Genomic DNA, 15,088 nt, shown 5'->3' on the forward strand with positions numbered 1-15,088 from the left:
ACTGAAATATCACATGGTCCTAAGTATTCAGACCCTTTGCTCAGTATTTAGTAGAAACACCCTTTTGAGCTAATACAGCCACGAGTCTTCTTGGGAAAGCTGCAACAAGTTTTTCACACCTGGATTTGGGGATCCTCTGCCATTCCTCCTTGCAGATCCTCTCCAGTTCTGTCAGGTTGGATGGTAAACATTGGTGGACAGCCATTTTTAGGTCTCTCCAGAGATGCTCAATTGGGTTTAAGTCAGGGCTCTGGCTGGGCCATTCAAGAACAGTCACAGAGTTGTTGTGAAGCCACTCCGTCGTTATTTTAGCTGTGTGCTTAGGGTCATTGTCTTGTTGGAAGGTAAACCTTCGGCCCAGTCTGAGGTCCTTAGCACTCTGGAGAAGGTTTTTTGTCCAGGATATCCCTGTACTTGGCCGCATTCATCTTTCCCTTGATTGCAACCAGTCGTCCTGTCCCTGCAGCTGAAAAACACCCCCACAGCATGATGCTGCCACCGCCATGCTTCACTGTGGGGACTGTATTGGACAAGTGATGAGCAGTGCCTGGTTGTCTCCACACATACCGCTTAGAATTACAGGCCAAAAAGTTCTGTCTTGGTCTCATCAGACCAGAGAATCTTATTTCTCACCATCTCAGAGTCCTTCAGGTGTCTTTTAGCAAACTCCATGCGGGCTGTCATGTGTCTTGCACTGAGGAGAGGCTTCCGACAGGCCACTCTGCCATAAAGCCCTGACTGGTGGAGGGCTGCAGTGATGGTTGACTTTCTACAACTTTCTCCCATCTCCTGACTGCATCTCTGGAGCTCAGCCAAAGTGATCTTTGGGTTCTTCTTTACCTCTCTCACCAAGGCTCTTCTCCCCAAGTAGCTCAGCTTGGCCGGACGGCCAGCTCTAGGAAGGGTTCTGGTCGTCCCAAACGTCTTCCATTCAAGGATTATGGAGGCCACTGTGCTCTTGGGAACCTTAAGTGCAGCAGAAATTTTTTTGTAACCTCGGCCAGATCTGTGCCTTGCCACAATTCTGTCTCTGAGCTCTTCAGGCAGTTCCTTTGACCTCATGATTCTCATTTGCTTTGACATGCATTGTGAGCTGTAAGGTCTTATATAGACAGGTCCAATCAGTATCATCAAACACAGCTGGACTCAAATGAAGGTGATCTCAAGGATGATCAGAAGAAATGGAAAGCACCTGAGTTAAATATATGAGTGTCACAGCAAAGGGTCGGAATACTTAGGACCATGTGATATTTCAGTTTTTCTTTTTTAATAAATCTGCAACAATTTCAAAAATTCTTTTTTTTGTCTGTCAATATGGGGTGCTGTGTGTACATTAATGAGGGAAAAAATTAATTTAAATGATTTTAGCAAATGGCTGCAATATAACAAAGAGTAAAAAATTGAAGGGGGTCTGAATACTTTCCGTACCCACTGTATATATCTATTATATAGTGCCTTTCACATCTATGTTGTGTCTATGTTGATGACAGTTCTATAATCAATCTTAGCATGAGGTACCCACAATTTATAAATCCTGGCTTTTCGGAAACAGCTACAGGACTGCACCCATTTATCCATCCAACAATTTTCTTAAACCCCTCTGTGGAACAGTTAAGAAGCTACTCAAAAAAGAAACGAATGGGAGTTATTTCACAGAAGAATTGCATTATTCCGCAAAAATATTGCCTTATTTCACAACAAAAGTATTGAGCTGTTTTGCAAAGATATTGTCATCTTGTACATGCGTATGGTGACAACAGCACTGCCATTAACCAAATTAAAGCTAAATGTACACCTATAAAGTTTAGTAAATTCAGTTCCAATGTTTTAACATAGGCCGGGCAGCAGGAAGGAGCTGGCAGTCATGACTCACAGTGCCAGCAGCACAGGATAGATTGCTGTATGGTCAGAGTCTACATGGGGCTTGCACTTTCTCCCCATGTATTTGTGAATTGATTGGTATCAGCGAGTGTGGTTAATGACATAAGACTACCTGTTATACAGTAATGTTTAATACTTGAGGCATGTCAGTAAAACTTCTCAACTACCAAAATAAGGAAGGTTAGTCCTTAATGTGCTGAGAAGTAAAAAAAAAACACCCAAGGGGGTCCTCGGGTTACAACACTGTTCCGTTCCTACAACAGTGATGTAACCCGAATTTTGGTGTAAATCGAAACACATCCTAGCCTATCTTAACACATTTGCAAAATTATAATCTAGAACATAAAAACACAACTAAGCCACAGAAAAAGGAAAAGGACATAAATATACTGTACGCTGTACTGTAGTAACAGAAAAAATGAGTGTATCTTACCTTACCTTTATACCTTCTCACGTCTCAATTTTTTATGGGAATGAGCATTGTAAACTTGAAACGTTGTATGTCAACACATTGTAACCTGAGGACCCCCTGTATGTATGTATGTATGTGTATATATATATAATATATATATATATATATATGTGTATATATATATATATATATATATATATATATATATATTATATATACAGTATACACAAGGTAGTTTTGCCCCCTACTTGCTTTGCTCGCCCCACTCCCCCAGTCCCCCCCCGGGGGATGCGCTTCATGCTAGCCACTTCATGTCTCTGCTGCTTGTGTTGTGAAAGGGGGGTCTGAGCAAACGCTAAGGAGATGCACACGGATCAGCTGCTGCTACCGAGCTGTGTGACCTGCATGTTGCACTGCACGTCGATCATTTAAAAGCCTGTACAACAGCTGTCCTTTTGTCTCACTTCCTTGTCTCGTGGGACGTTAAAGTGTCCCCGAGAAATTGTTAGTAAGTAGGGCGTGACATGCAAGAAGTCTCATGGGACTTCAAAGTGTCTCTCCGAGATGATCACGTCTTGACCCATGATTTTTTTTATGTAATAGATATATCTACTTTATAAACTAAAAAATATCAAGAACTCCCATCCCACGAGACGAGACTTTGTGCCAAAAGATTTAAGCACGCCCGGGACCGGAAATAAAAGACAAAGAGTAGGACAGCTGCTGTACAGGCTTTTTAAAGGTTTGCAGGAGCAGCATCTGATCGAGCAAAGAGGAGGTAAAAAAAAAAAAAAAAAAAACTATTTCTTTCCCATTGTATCACCACTTAAGAAGGGATTTTGGAGGAGCGACCGTGTCTCCTTGGGGTGCGTTCAGCCCCCCTCTTCACAATATGAGCGGCAGTGACGCAAGGTGGCTGGCACGTAGCACAGGCCCTAGGGGGGGTTTGGCGAGCGAAGAGAGCAGAGGGCGAATCCCCTAGTATGTATATACTGTATAGTATAGCATCAAGTCAATGAAACTTGTGGGCTATTGATCTGGTCAGTTAAGTAGCAGAGGGGGTTGTTAATCAGTTTCAGCTGCTTTGGTGCACTAGAGGGGCAACAATGAGGTGACCCCCAAAACAGGAATGAATGGTTTAACAGGTGGCGGGAAACCACTGACATTTTTCCCTCCTCATCTGTTATTTCACTCTTTTTGCATTTGGCTGCAGTCAGTGTCACTACTGGTAGAATGAAACCATACCTGGACCCTACAGAGGTGGCAGAGGTAGTCCAACATCTCCAGGATGGCACATCAATACGTGCCATTGCCAGAAGGTTTGCTATGTCTCCCAGCACAGTCTCAAGAGCATGGAGGAGATTCCAGGAGACAGGCAGTTACTCTAGGAGAGCTGGACAGGGCCCCTCGTAGAAGGTCTTTAACCAATCAGCAGGACTGACCGGTATCTGCTCCTTTGGGTAAGGAGGAACAGGTTGAGCACTGCCAGAGCCTACAAAATGACTTCCAGTAGGCAGGCCACTGGTGTGAATGTCTCTGACCAAACAATCAGAAACAGACTTCATGAGGGTGACTTGAGGGCCTGACATCCTCTGGGTCCTGTGCTCACTGCCCGGCATCATGGAGCTCGATTGGCATTTGCCATAGAATACCAGAATTGTCAGGTGCCCAGTGCTTTTCACAGATGAGAGCAGGTTCACCCTGAGCACATGGGGCAGATGCAAAATGGTCTGGGGAAGCCATGGAGAACGTTATGCTGTCTGTAACATTGTTCAGCATGACCCGTTTGGTGGTGGGTCAGTGATGGTTTGGAGAGGCATATCCATGGAGGGATACACAGACCTCTACAGGCTAGACAACGGCACCTTGACTGCCATTAGGTATCAGGATGAAATCCTTGGACCCATTGTCAGACTGGTGCAGTGTGTCCTGGGTTCCTCCTGGTGTATGACAATGCCCGGCCTCATGTGGCGAGAGGATGAAGGAATTGATACCATTGACTGGCCCCCATGCTCTGCTCGCCAGACCTCAATCCAATAGAACACCTCTGGGTGGGACATTATGTTTCGGTCCATCCGACGCCGCTAATTTGCACCTCAGACTGTCCAGGAGCTCAGTGATGCCCTGGTCCAGATCTGGGAGGAGATCCCCCAGGACACCATTTTCGGGGTGTCTTTGAATTCTGCCCTCTGTAGGTTGATCATTTTCATTTCCTTCAAACGATGTGCCATCCTTTTCGTTCCTAACACACAGAGATAGCCACACAGAGATATGTTGCTTTTCATCTCTCAATTCTCTGTGCCACTTCAAAATAGTAACTACAGCAATTAACTACAGTAAGTTAAAAACAAACTGACACTTTATTTATACAGTAGATTATCGTTACTCCTCTCTGATTGGCCATGCGATTGTGCCATCTAAAGGACTGGCACACCATCCACCACGGCTGTGTCTTGTCTCACACCCGGTGCTGCTGGGATAATCACTGGTTCCCTAAATTGGGCAGATTAAATTCACCCCTCAGCACACGCAGGAATAAACAAATCTGTCTATAACTCCTGTTTGGTTCTTGTCAATTGATTTTACATAATGCAGTAATAATTGAGAAATAAGATCATTCTTTTGCAAAATAAGGTGATCTTTTTGTGTTTTAGTGGTGGGAATAAGCTTCCATAAATAGTACCTCATGGAGAGGACTCCAGTCCATCGAAGAGCAGTCTCATGCACACACCCAGTTCAAACCACAGCTACACCAATTTACGGTAACCAGTTAATCCCCATGCAGTTATTGTTGTATATACTGTATGTTTGTTGTATTACTGTATTTTTGTACATCAATCTTCCTAACCCACTTTATCCTGAGCAGGGCAGCTGGCATACAGCGTAAGGAAAGAACAAACCCTGGACAGGCACCAGTCCATCGCATCGCCCTAACCCTAAAACACGCCCACACACACACAGGCCTGTCTGGCATCACCAGTCCACCTAACCTGCATGTCTTTGGACTGATCTTTGTACAAGTATCATCCATCCATCCATCCATTTTCCAACCCGCTGAATCCGAACACAGGGTCACGGGGGTCTGCTGGAGCCAATCCCAGCCAACACAGGGCACAAGGCAGGAACCAATCCCAGGCAGGGTGCCAACCCACCGCAGACAAGTATCATTGTACTGTATTTTTTCATTTCAAAAATAAAATATAAAAAAGGGGGGAGACCATGAGAACTTGCAAGCTTCTAATTAACAAGAAAGAAAGAGACTAAAAGACTGAACAAATCCAAATCGTATTATGTAATAACATCTACTGCTGACTTCTGCTTTGTGCTTGTAATATTTCTATTGTATTATTGTCTTGAGGATTACTTGTGTTCTATGTATTGTATTGTATTTAACCCCTTTTTTTGACACCCACTGCACGCCCATCCTACCTGGAAAGGGGTCCGTCTTTGAACTGCCTTTCCCGAGGTTTCTTCCATTTTTTCCCAACTAGGTTTTTTTTGGGACTTTTTCCTCGTCTTCTTAGAGAGTCAAGGATGGGGGGCTGTTAAAAGGCAGGGCTGTTAAAGCCCATTGCGGCACTTCTTGTGAGATTTTGGGTTCTACAAAAATAAATTGTATTGCATTGTATTTTTACCAGGATGCTTGTAATTGGATTACTTGGGTTTAGCGGCGTTATATTAAAAAAAGAAAAAGTAGAAAACTAAATGTATTTCTACGCCGAACAAGTATGTCACAACGTTTCGGCTGTAACGTTTCAGTGACACACCTGACGAAGTCTCCGCAGCCAAATCGTTGGGTATCTTACCTTATTTCTTTTTTGGAGAAGAAATACATTCATTAGGGCCTTTCTTTTACAAATACAATAACGTTTTAGCAGTTTAATGATTAATTAAACGTTGCAGTCGGATGTTGAATTCTGTTTTGTTAGTTTTTTCTCTCTTTTTGTTCCTGCTTTCTTTTTTAACTTTCTGATTTTTTTCTTTTCGTCTTTTTTCTAGTTTCACTATGAAGTAATCTGTTGTATAAGTTAGACTTGATCGTATGTTATTTTCTTCATATAAAATAAAAAAGAAATGTTGCACTCGAATGAAAATGACCAACAACGCCGCAGGCTTTAACTTTCGCATTGTCTCAAAGAACAGAACAGATGAACTGTTTTAAATCGAGAGTATCTTCCCATTCATTTTAATGTTTTTTTTTTCTATGTTTAAAAATATCTTAAAATTTTTAATACGTGTTTACAACCCGTGATCCGACAGTAGTTGAATACTTTCTTGACTGCGGTTATCCCACCTTTGCATTACTTTTTTAGACAGACAAAATCAGCCATAATGTGTTCATTCTTATCGCATTGCCCAATTTTATCAATTACTGGGTAGCAGCAGCGGTGACTGAAATATCATTGGTTGAATAAACTGTGAAACTGACAGGTTTTAAAGTTTAAATACAGGAGGCAGTGCGTGCATTTCCCTGTCATTAGGCTGAAGTGAGGCGGGGGAATGCAAATATACACCTTTTAGTCTTTGCAAAGTCGCGCACAGTTTCAAGAAAAATAGCCCAAAATGAGGAGTCACACCATTCAATTTCATGCATGACAGATTTAGAAATAGCCCAAGTGAGAGTGAAGAAATCACCAAATCTGACAACTGTGACAGCAATTTACCTCTTCGGCGACCCTCCTCTTGTGTGTAATACAATAGTGAGCGGTCGCCGAACAGAGAACGTTGTGCGCGCCTAGGCAGGTGGCCCCGCCCCTAACCCCGCCCCTACTGCGGCGCCGGCGGAGTTTAGCTGAGGCTGAGCTTCAATCCGCTACGGCGCGCCATCTGTGGTCAATGCTCACGCGCTACGCTGTCTCTTTTTTAAAAAGCATTCTTAATCATTTTCGGAGTTTCCACTGGCAAACTTTACGCAGACACTTTGCAAGCAGGTAAGCTCGGGAAGAGGGCATCGAGAAGAAAGAAACTAAACGTATTGTGGAAGCGCTGATGCGTGACCTGACGACGCCACTTTATATTTGCTGCTAGTCCGTTAATACTAACGCGAGATTGTTGAACCTGCTGAGCGCGCACCTCGCAACTTCCAAGCGCGCTGCAGTTTTGAGCGGCGGTTGTTTGGATTTACCGACTGCGCAACATTCTTCAACCCACTCGAAGAAGAAGAAGGAAACAGTTTAAAAGTCGAGGATGTTATGGTTGTCTGACCAGTAAGATGGATAACATGACAAGCCGACGCTGTCGGCCTCAGGTGTCAATGTCTCGAAGCCCGTATCTGTGTGCCCTCCTGTCTGCGCTCCTTCATATCTGCTCCGGTCAGGTCCACAACCTGAGCTTGTCCGTAGAAGAAGGACTCTCAGTCGGGACTATAGTGGGTGATATACGAGCCGGACTCCCAAAAGAGACGACCAGTAGTGGATTTTTCATTTCTGAAAGCAGAGATTCCTATGTATTTCGCGATCTGGAGATTGATGGAGACACCGGGATCATAACTACTGCGAAGGTGCTGGACAGAGAAAGCGTGGACAGATACGCGTTTGTGGCAGCCACGTTAGCTGGAGAGATGGTCCAGGTGGAGATTGTGGTTACTGATATAAACGACCATTCCCCTGTGTTTGCCAGGGAGAGGACACAACTGAATATTTCCGAGCAGAGCCCACCTGGGACAAGATTTCATCTTGAAGGAGCCATAGATTTGGATGAGGGGCCATTTAGCACCCAGGGTTACCAGATAACAGAAGGAAATGCAGGAGACATGTTTAACTTAGAATATAAACGAGGTGATAATAATGCCCTTAACCTCTGTCTTATCTTGATGGGAAAATTGGACAGGGAAGTCACTGATTTCTACTCTTTAGAAATGGAGGCATTTGATGGTGGAAGCCCCTCCAAAATGGGAAGTATGTGGGTAGACATTAATGTCTTGGATGAAAACGATAACCCCCCGGTGTTTAATCAAAGTGAATATCTGACATATATTTGGGAAAACGCACCAGTGTCCACTTCTGTCTGTCAGGTGTCTGCTACTGATCAAGACACTGGAAACAATGGAGTCATCTTTTATTGGATTAACCGACGGCAAAGTGATCCAGGTGAGCTTTTTGCGATTGACAACAGAACTGGCCTTATTACTCTGAACAAACCTTTGGACTACGAGACTCAGCCATACCATGAGCTGATAGTTCAAGCACAGGATGATGGTGCTCAGCCAGAGCTTGGTAGTACATTTGTCCTCATCAAAGTTTTGGATGTCAATGACAATGCCCCTTCCATTGACATCATGTTTCTGAGTGAGTCTGGCGACTGTGAGGTCTCTGAAGGGGCTGCACTAGGGGACTATGTTGCCAGGATATCAGTGTCCGATCCAGACCTTGGTGATCACCAGAAAATTCAGGTGTCCCTGGAAGGTGGAAACGGTCAATTTATTTTGAAGACAACATCAGGTTCAATTTACTTTCTATGTGTTAATGGAAATTTAGACAGAGAGACAGCAGATCTATATGAGCTTAAGATTGTTGCCTCTGATTATGGAACCCCAATTCAATGGAGTGAAGAGATATTTCTACTTAAGGTCACTGATGTCAATGATAATCCTCCAGTGTTTGACCACCAAGAGCTTACAGTAAATATATCAGAAGATGTACCCCAGGGAACCGCCTTTCTCCAAGTTCACGCTAAAGACTCAGATGAAGGAATCAACTCTGTTGTCCACTATGCAATTCTGAACATTGTTCATAATTTTCATTTTAATATTAACTCCAAGTCTGGCCTGATAACCACAGCATCTCACTTAGATCATGAAGAAGAACCCATCATCCATTTTGTGGTTGTGGCTACTGACTCTGGACACCCAACCTTGTCATCGACAGCCACTGTTACAGTCGTGGTTGGAGACATCAATGACAATGAACCAGTCTTTGAGAGACAAGTCTATAAAGCCAGGGTTAAGGAGCACTCACCTGTCGATGGCTGTTTTCTTCAGGTAAGATGTTTGATTTTGTAAGCACGTGTTGTGCGTTAAAGATACATTTAACGTATTATGTGATTTGATGTAATTTTATTATCCTCATTATAGTTTATTTCTGTAATAACTGACACCGGCTAATGCCGGTGGATTTTCATTGTACAATAAATTCTATCAATCCAAGTGCACGTGCTGAGGTGAAAAGCACTCTGTTTAAGGTATACTTTGAGTATAAATTGCTAAACCTAAATGGGTACCATTTATTTCAATTTGATTATACCAGCTTGTTTACAATGGCCTTTTATTATTTTGAGCAGATTTGAGTAAATCAGATTCATTTAGTCAATCATTTTTTTTCAAACCCCTTATCCCAGTACAACAGGGTCCCCAGCTCCTGTCCTGGAGGGCCACAGTGGCTGCAGGTTTTTCTTCTGACCCTTTTCTTAATTAGTTACCTGTTTTTGCTGCTAATTATCTTCTTTTGAATTCATTGTAATTGACTTGCTGTTGAAGAGTCGGCCCCCTTAATTGCTTCTTTTTCCTTAATTAGCAGCCAAACAATTAATGAGATACAGAATGAGCCAAAATAGGACCAGCAAACTGTGACCATCATACAATATCTGAAAATAAAGAATGGTGAAGGTCTCAGGAATATTCTTCTGCTTAGGTCCACAAAACATTTTAACAGTGCCCTTAGAAAAAGAGAAAATCAACAATTTCAGAAATGTCTGCTATTGGACAATGAGAGCAGCAACAAGCCATGAAATTAAATAATGGGTTTAATTAACAAGAATCAGCACCTTATTAAGCAACTGGTTGGAGTGAAATTGGTTGGAGTTTGAGGCCCTGACTTAGTTGGTCTTCTGTTGGCTCACTCACTTCACATTTCATTTCTGTTTGGGTGCCATTTAAGGAAAGAATTGAAGCAGTTCAGAGGAACGATGAAGAAATTCAGGAGAACAAATCAATTAAAATACTTGTCTGCCAGTGTTATGTCTGCTGTGTTATTGTGGATATTTTTGTTGGTCAGTATGGTTCTGCCCCAGTATAGTTTATTTGTGGCATTTTCTAGTGTTGTGGTGAGGTGTACTTATTATTAAGGAGATCAGGGTTCACATCCCGATTCCTCCCTGCGTGCAGTTTGCATGTTCTCTCCATGTTGGTTTCCTACAGGTGCTCTGGTTTCCTCTCACAGTCCAAAGACATGCAGGTTAGGTGGATTGGCGATGGCCATGTGAGTGTGTATTTACCCTGTGATGGACTGGCACCCCAACCAGGTTTTGTTCCTGCCTAATTCCCTGGGATAGGCTCCAGCAAACCCCCTCCCCAATAAACCCAAAATGCAACCCTGTTCAGGACTAAGTGGTTTAGAAAATGAATGACTGTACTTATGATCTGGCGTGTATGTGTCTACTACCGGTAGTTCTTGATGTGTAATGTTTGCTATCTTGCTATCTGCACACTAGACTGCCTGGACATTTTAATCCTACTGTCTCTTTCATTTTTTGTATTGCCCTTGTATGCTGCATCATATTTGATCATTTTATATATTCATATATTTATCTTTTGTTTTCTTGTATGTTGTACCTCTACTATCAAGACAAATTCCTAGTACACATTAGTGTACCTGGCCAATAAAGTGAATTCTGGTTCTGATTGTGTCTGAGCTGGTTGTCTGCCCATGTCAGTAGTTGACAGCCTTGATGTGGTGTGCTGGATTGTTTCTTGTACCTCATGGCAGTATCTGCAAGTGCTGTCTGTAATGTTGGCATCCTTAAGAATATATTTTCTGTACTTTCTCATGTTTATAAGTTGATTTTGTATGGCTAGCATAAACCCTTCTGTCTCTCTAAACATGTCACCATGGAATATCCTGCTATTTGACACAGTCTTATCCACGAAAGGCTGATCAAGCTCATGAGGGTGTCTAACACATTTTAAAACTGCCCTCCAACTGGCATAAAAAATTATGAATTCATCACTGTTACTGCCTGTTATCTTTGATGTTTGCTACTACGTCTGTACTTAAACTGCCATTTGATTTTAATGTCCTCTTTGTTTTTATATCTTATTACTGTTGTTTAATTTCATTGTCAGGTGACCTTGAGTGTTAAGAAATGCGCCTATTATTTTAAATGTATTATTATTATTATTGTCTCCGGGGCCCATACTTGTGTTTTAAATTGTGTGGTTGTTATGTTCTTGGGTGGCACGGTGGTGCAGTGATAGTGCTGCTGCCTCACAGTAAGGAGACTCGGATTCACTTCCCAGGTCCTCCCTGCGTGGAGTTTTCATGTTCTCCCCGTGTCTGCGTGGGTTTTCTCCGGGTGCTCCGGTTTCCTCCCACAGTCCAAAGACATACAGTGTGGAAAGCATACCCCAGCCACAGACAGACAGACACCAGAATGTCCAAAACACACTTCTTTTATTTCTTTCAGCACCACAATGCCTTCTTCCAACACTCTTTCTTCTTCTCTTTCCTTCTCTTCTCACCTTCAACCTTCTCTCTCTTTCTCTCTTCTTCTTTCTCTTTCTCTTCTTCTTCTTCTCTTTCACCTTCGACCTCCTCACAAGCTTCGTCTTCTTCCTCCCAACTCTGGCTCTCTTAGTGGAGGGAGGCGGCCCCTTTTATTATGACCCGGATGAGCCCCAGGTGCTCCCCCTGACATCCCTTCCTGGTGTGGCGGAAGTGTCAGGAGAGCACCTGGAAGTACCCTTGGGATTACTTCCGGCAGCACTTCCTGGTGTGGCGGAAATGCTGCCATCCAGGACTCCCTAACTGTCCGGGCGCCCCCTGGCGGTGGCCACGTCTTCTCACAGTGGTGAGTGTCCTGGCTCCATTCCTGTGGCCCCCAATTAGGCCCGGGCGGCTGCCCTCTCGTGGCCGAGGAGAAGTCTCGTCCAACTCGGGGACTGTCCAGGCGTCCCGGCCGGGCAGTGTCCCCACTCATCCGTGACAGCAGGTTAGGTGGATTGGCGATTCTAAATTGGCCCTAGTGTGTGGGTGTGTGTGTGTGTGTCCTGTGGTGGGTTGGCCCCCTGCCGGGGATTGGTTCCCTGCCTTGCGCCCTGTGTTGGCTGGGATTGGCTCCAGCAGACCCCCGTGACCCTGTGTTCAGATTCAGCAGGTTGAAAAATGGATGGATGGATGTTATGTTCTCTGTGATGTTGTCTTTACCATGGAAGTTAAGTGGTGTGTATTTTGTGTCTGCATAAACTGTTGGTTTGTATCGTGTTGATGTATGCTGTTCTGTGTGGAAGTTTTTTTTTTTTTTTTTAATTATTAATCTGGTGTGTTTTGTAAATTAATTGTATCTATGACATACACGTGGAAGAGCGAGTTGTTCTATGGCTGCTTCTGGGTGGTGGTGTTTGTGTTTGTCAGCAGTGTTCACGTTTTCTTTTAGAGCTGCGTCAGGTCTGTTTGTGACCAGTGTATCACTCCCAAGGTTGGTAGGGCGTATGTATTGGTGGCTTTAATTGTGTGGGGTCAATGTAAGTGTGTCTTGAATATTTGTGAGAGATGTGATGTATATTTTTATGTTAGAGCATATATAATTTGTGTTGTATAAATTTGTCCTGTTGGAACCAAGCATGTTTGTATAGTTCACAGGCTAACATGACCTTGATTCAGTTGCCATTTTTGAGGTGGTTATTAATTATTATTATCCCTCTATTATAACTGAAAATCTTGAAGAGTCAAGACTACAGTAATCCCTCCTCCATCGCGGGGGTTGCGTTCCAGAGCCACCCGCGAAATAAGAAAATCCGCGAAGTAGAAACCATATGTTTATATGGTTATTTTTATATTGTCATGCTTAGGTCACAGATTTGCGCAGAAACACAGGAGTTTGTAGAGAGAAAGGAACGTTATTCAAACACTGCAAACAAACATTTGTCTCTTTTTCAAAAGTTTAAACTGTGCTCCATGACAAGACAGAGATGACAGTTCAGTCTCACAATTAAAAGAATGCAAACATATCTTCCTCTTCAAAGGAGCAAACAAATCAATAGGGCTGTTTAGCTTTTAAGTATGCGAAGCACCGCGGCACAAAGCTGTTGAAGGCGGCAGCTCACACCCCCTCCGTCAGGAGCAGAGAGAGAGAGAGAGATAGAGAGAGAGAGATAAAAAAATCAATACGTGCCCTTCGTGGTTTTAAGTATGCGAAGCACTGTTCAGCATGTCACTTTACGAAGCAGCTGCACAGAAGGTAGCCAACGTGAAGATAATCTTTCAGCATTTTTAGACGAGCGTCCGTATCGTCTAGGTGTGCGAACAGCCCCCCTGCTCAATCCCCCTATGCCAGGATCAGAAAAAGTCAGCGCGAGAGAGAGAGAGAAAAGTAAGCTGGGTAGCTTCTCAGCCATCTGCCAATAGCGTCCCTTGTATGAAATCAACTGGGCAAACCAACTGAGGAAGCATGTACCAGAAATTAAAAGACCCATTGTCCACAGAAATCTGCGAACCAGCAAAAAATCCGCGATATATATTTAAATATGCTTACATATAAAATCCACGATAGAGTGAAGCCGCGAAAGGCGAAGCGCGATATAGCGAAGGATCACTGTATTGCCAAGAGAATTTTTCAAGTCCCGCCCTCCTCTCAACCATTTCCTGTTAACAGCTCACGCCTGCGGTCCTCTCACCTCTCACTGATGTGAATGCTTTTGTCAGTCACAGTTCCTGCACTCTCAGCTCTTATAAATTTTAACGTTTTCCTCACTTTAAGTTCCCAATAAAAGAAGACTTATTATGTCCAAATCATATTGAAGAATTTCATCCTGAAGGGTTATCACAGAAGAAATGAGTATACGGGCAATCCTAGCACCGAGAAACAATGAAGTCAAATGAATTAACACGAAAATTGATGATCGGTTACATGGCAAATTGGTTAAATGCGTATCAATAGACTCTGCTGAAACAGTTGGTGGTGATGGTGTGGAAGATGAAAACATCAACTTACAATATCCTGAAGAATATCTACAACCGTTAACACCGTCTGGTCTTTCACTGGCCAAATTACTGTTGACAGAAGGATGTATCGTAATGTTATTGCGTAATTTATGTCTGAGTGATGGGCTATGCAATAGGACAAGATTAGTTGTATTCAAAATTGGTCAAACAATTCAAACAGACAGACAGACGTTGGATTTTATAATTATTTTTTAATAATAATAATCATTATTATTTGCATTTATATAGCACTTTTCTCACTACTCAAAGTGCTCAGCAATTGCAAGTTAAGGGCCTTGCTCAAGGGCCCAACAGAGCAGAGTCCCTATTGCCATTTATGGGATTCAAACCGGCAACCTTCCGATTGCCAGTGCAGATCCCTAGCCTCAGAGCCACCACTCCGCCCTATTATATATAGAGAGATGTTCCTTTTGCCCATGTGATGAACTTTGCACTTTCCAACATTAAACTGCATTTTCCGAGTGTTTGTCCAGTTCTGATGCTCATCCAGGTCTTTCTAAATTCTTTTTGCTTACTCCCCAGTGTCTATCATCCCTCCAGTTTTAGTGTCATCTGTGCATTTCACAAGTTTACTAACTACACCAGAATCAATTTCATTAATGTAAACCAGAAAAAATAATGGGAGGGTCCAAGGACAGACCCCTGATGAGCTCACCTCATTCTCCTCTTCTCTGTACACTTTGTCTCCTGCCAGTTAACTAACGTTAGGTCCAGTTTTGTCGGTTACCTCTGATACCTACAGTTTTTACACTACCGCTCAAAAGTTTTAGAACACCTCTGTTTTTTCCAGTTTTTCTTCCGATTTAATCAGTTGAAATGCAATGAGGGTGCTTTAAGAAAGACAGCCAAACAGACTGAG

General features: G+C 43.1%; 1 protein-coding gene across 1 annotated transcript in view; it reads left to right on the forward strand.

The window, feature by feature from the left end:
* The first annotated feature begins 7,072 nt into the window (after positions 1-7,072).
* dchs2 (dachsous cadherin-related 2) overlaps positions 7,073-15,088 on the forward strand; it is a 138,310-nt gene continuing 130,294 nt past the window's right edge. Inside the window, exon 1 of the mRNA XM_051928094.1 lies at positions 7,073-9,272. Coding sequence (XP_051784054.1) covers positions 7,506-9,272 — 1,767 coding nt within the window. The 5' untranslated portion in view covers positions 7,073-7,505. The remainder of the gene's footprint in view (positions 9,273-15,088) is intronic.

The sequence above is a fragment of the Erpetoichthys calabaricus genome, chromosome 5 (genome assembly GCF_900747795.2).
Source record: "Erpetoichthys calabaricus chromosome 5, fErpCal1.3, whole genome shotgun sequence".
NCBI classification, from domain to species: Eukaryota; Metazoa; Chordata; class Cladistia; order Polypteriformes; family Polypteridae; genus Erpetoichthys; species Erpetoichthys calabaricus.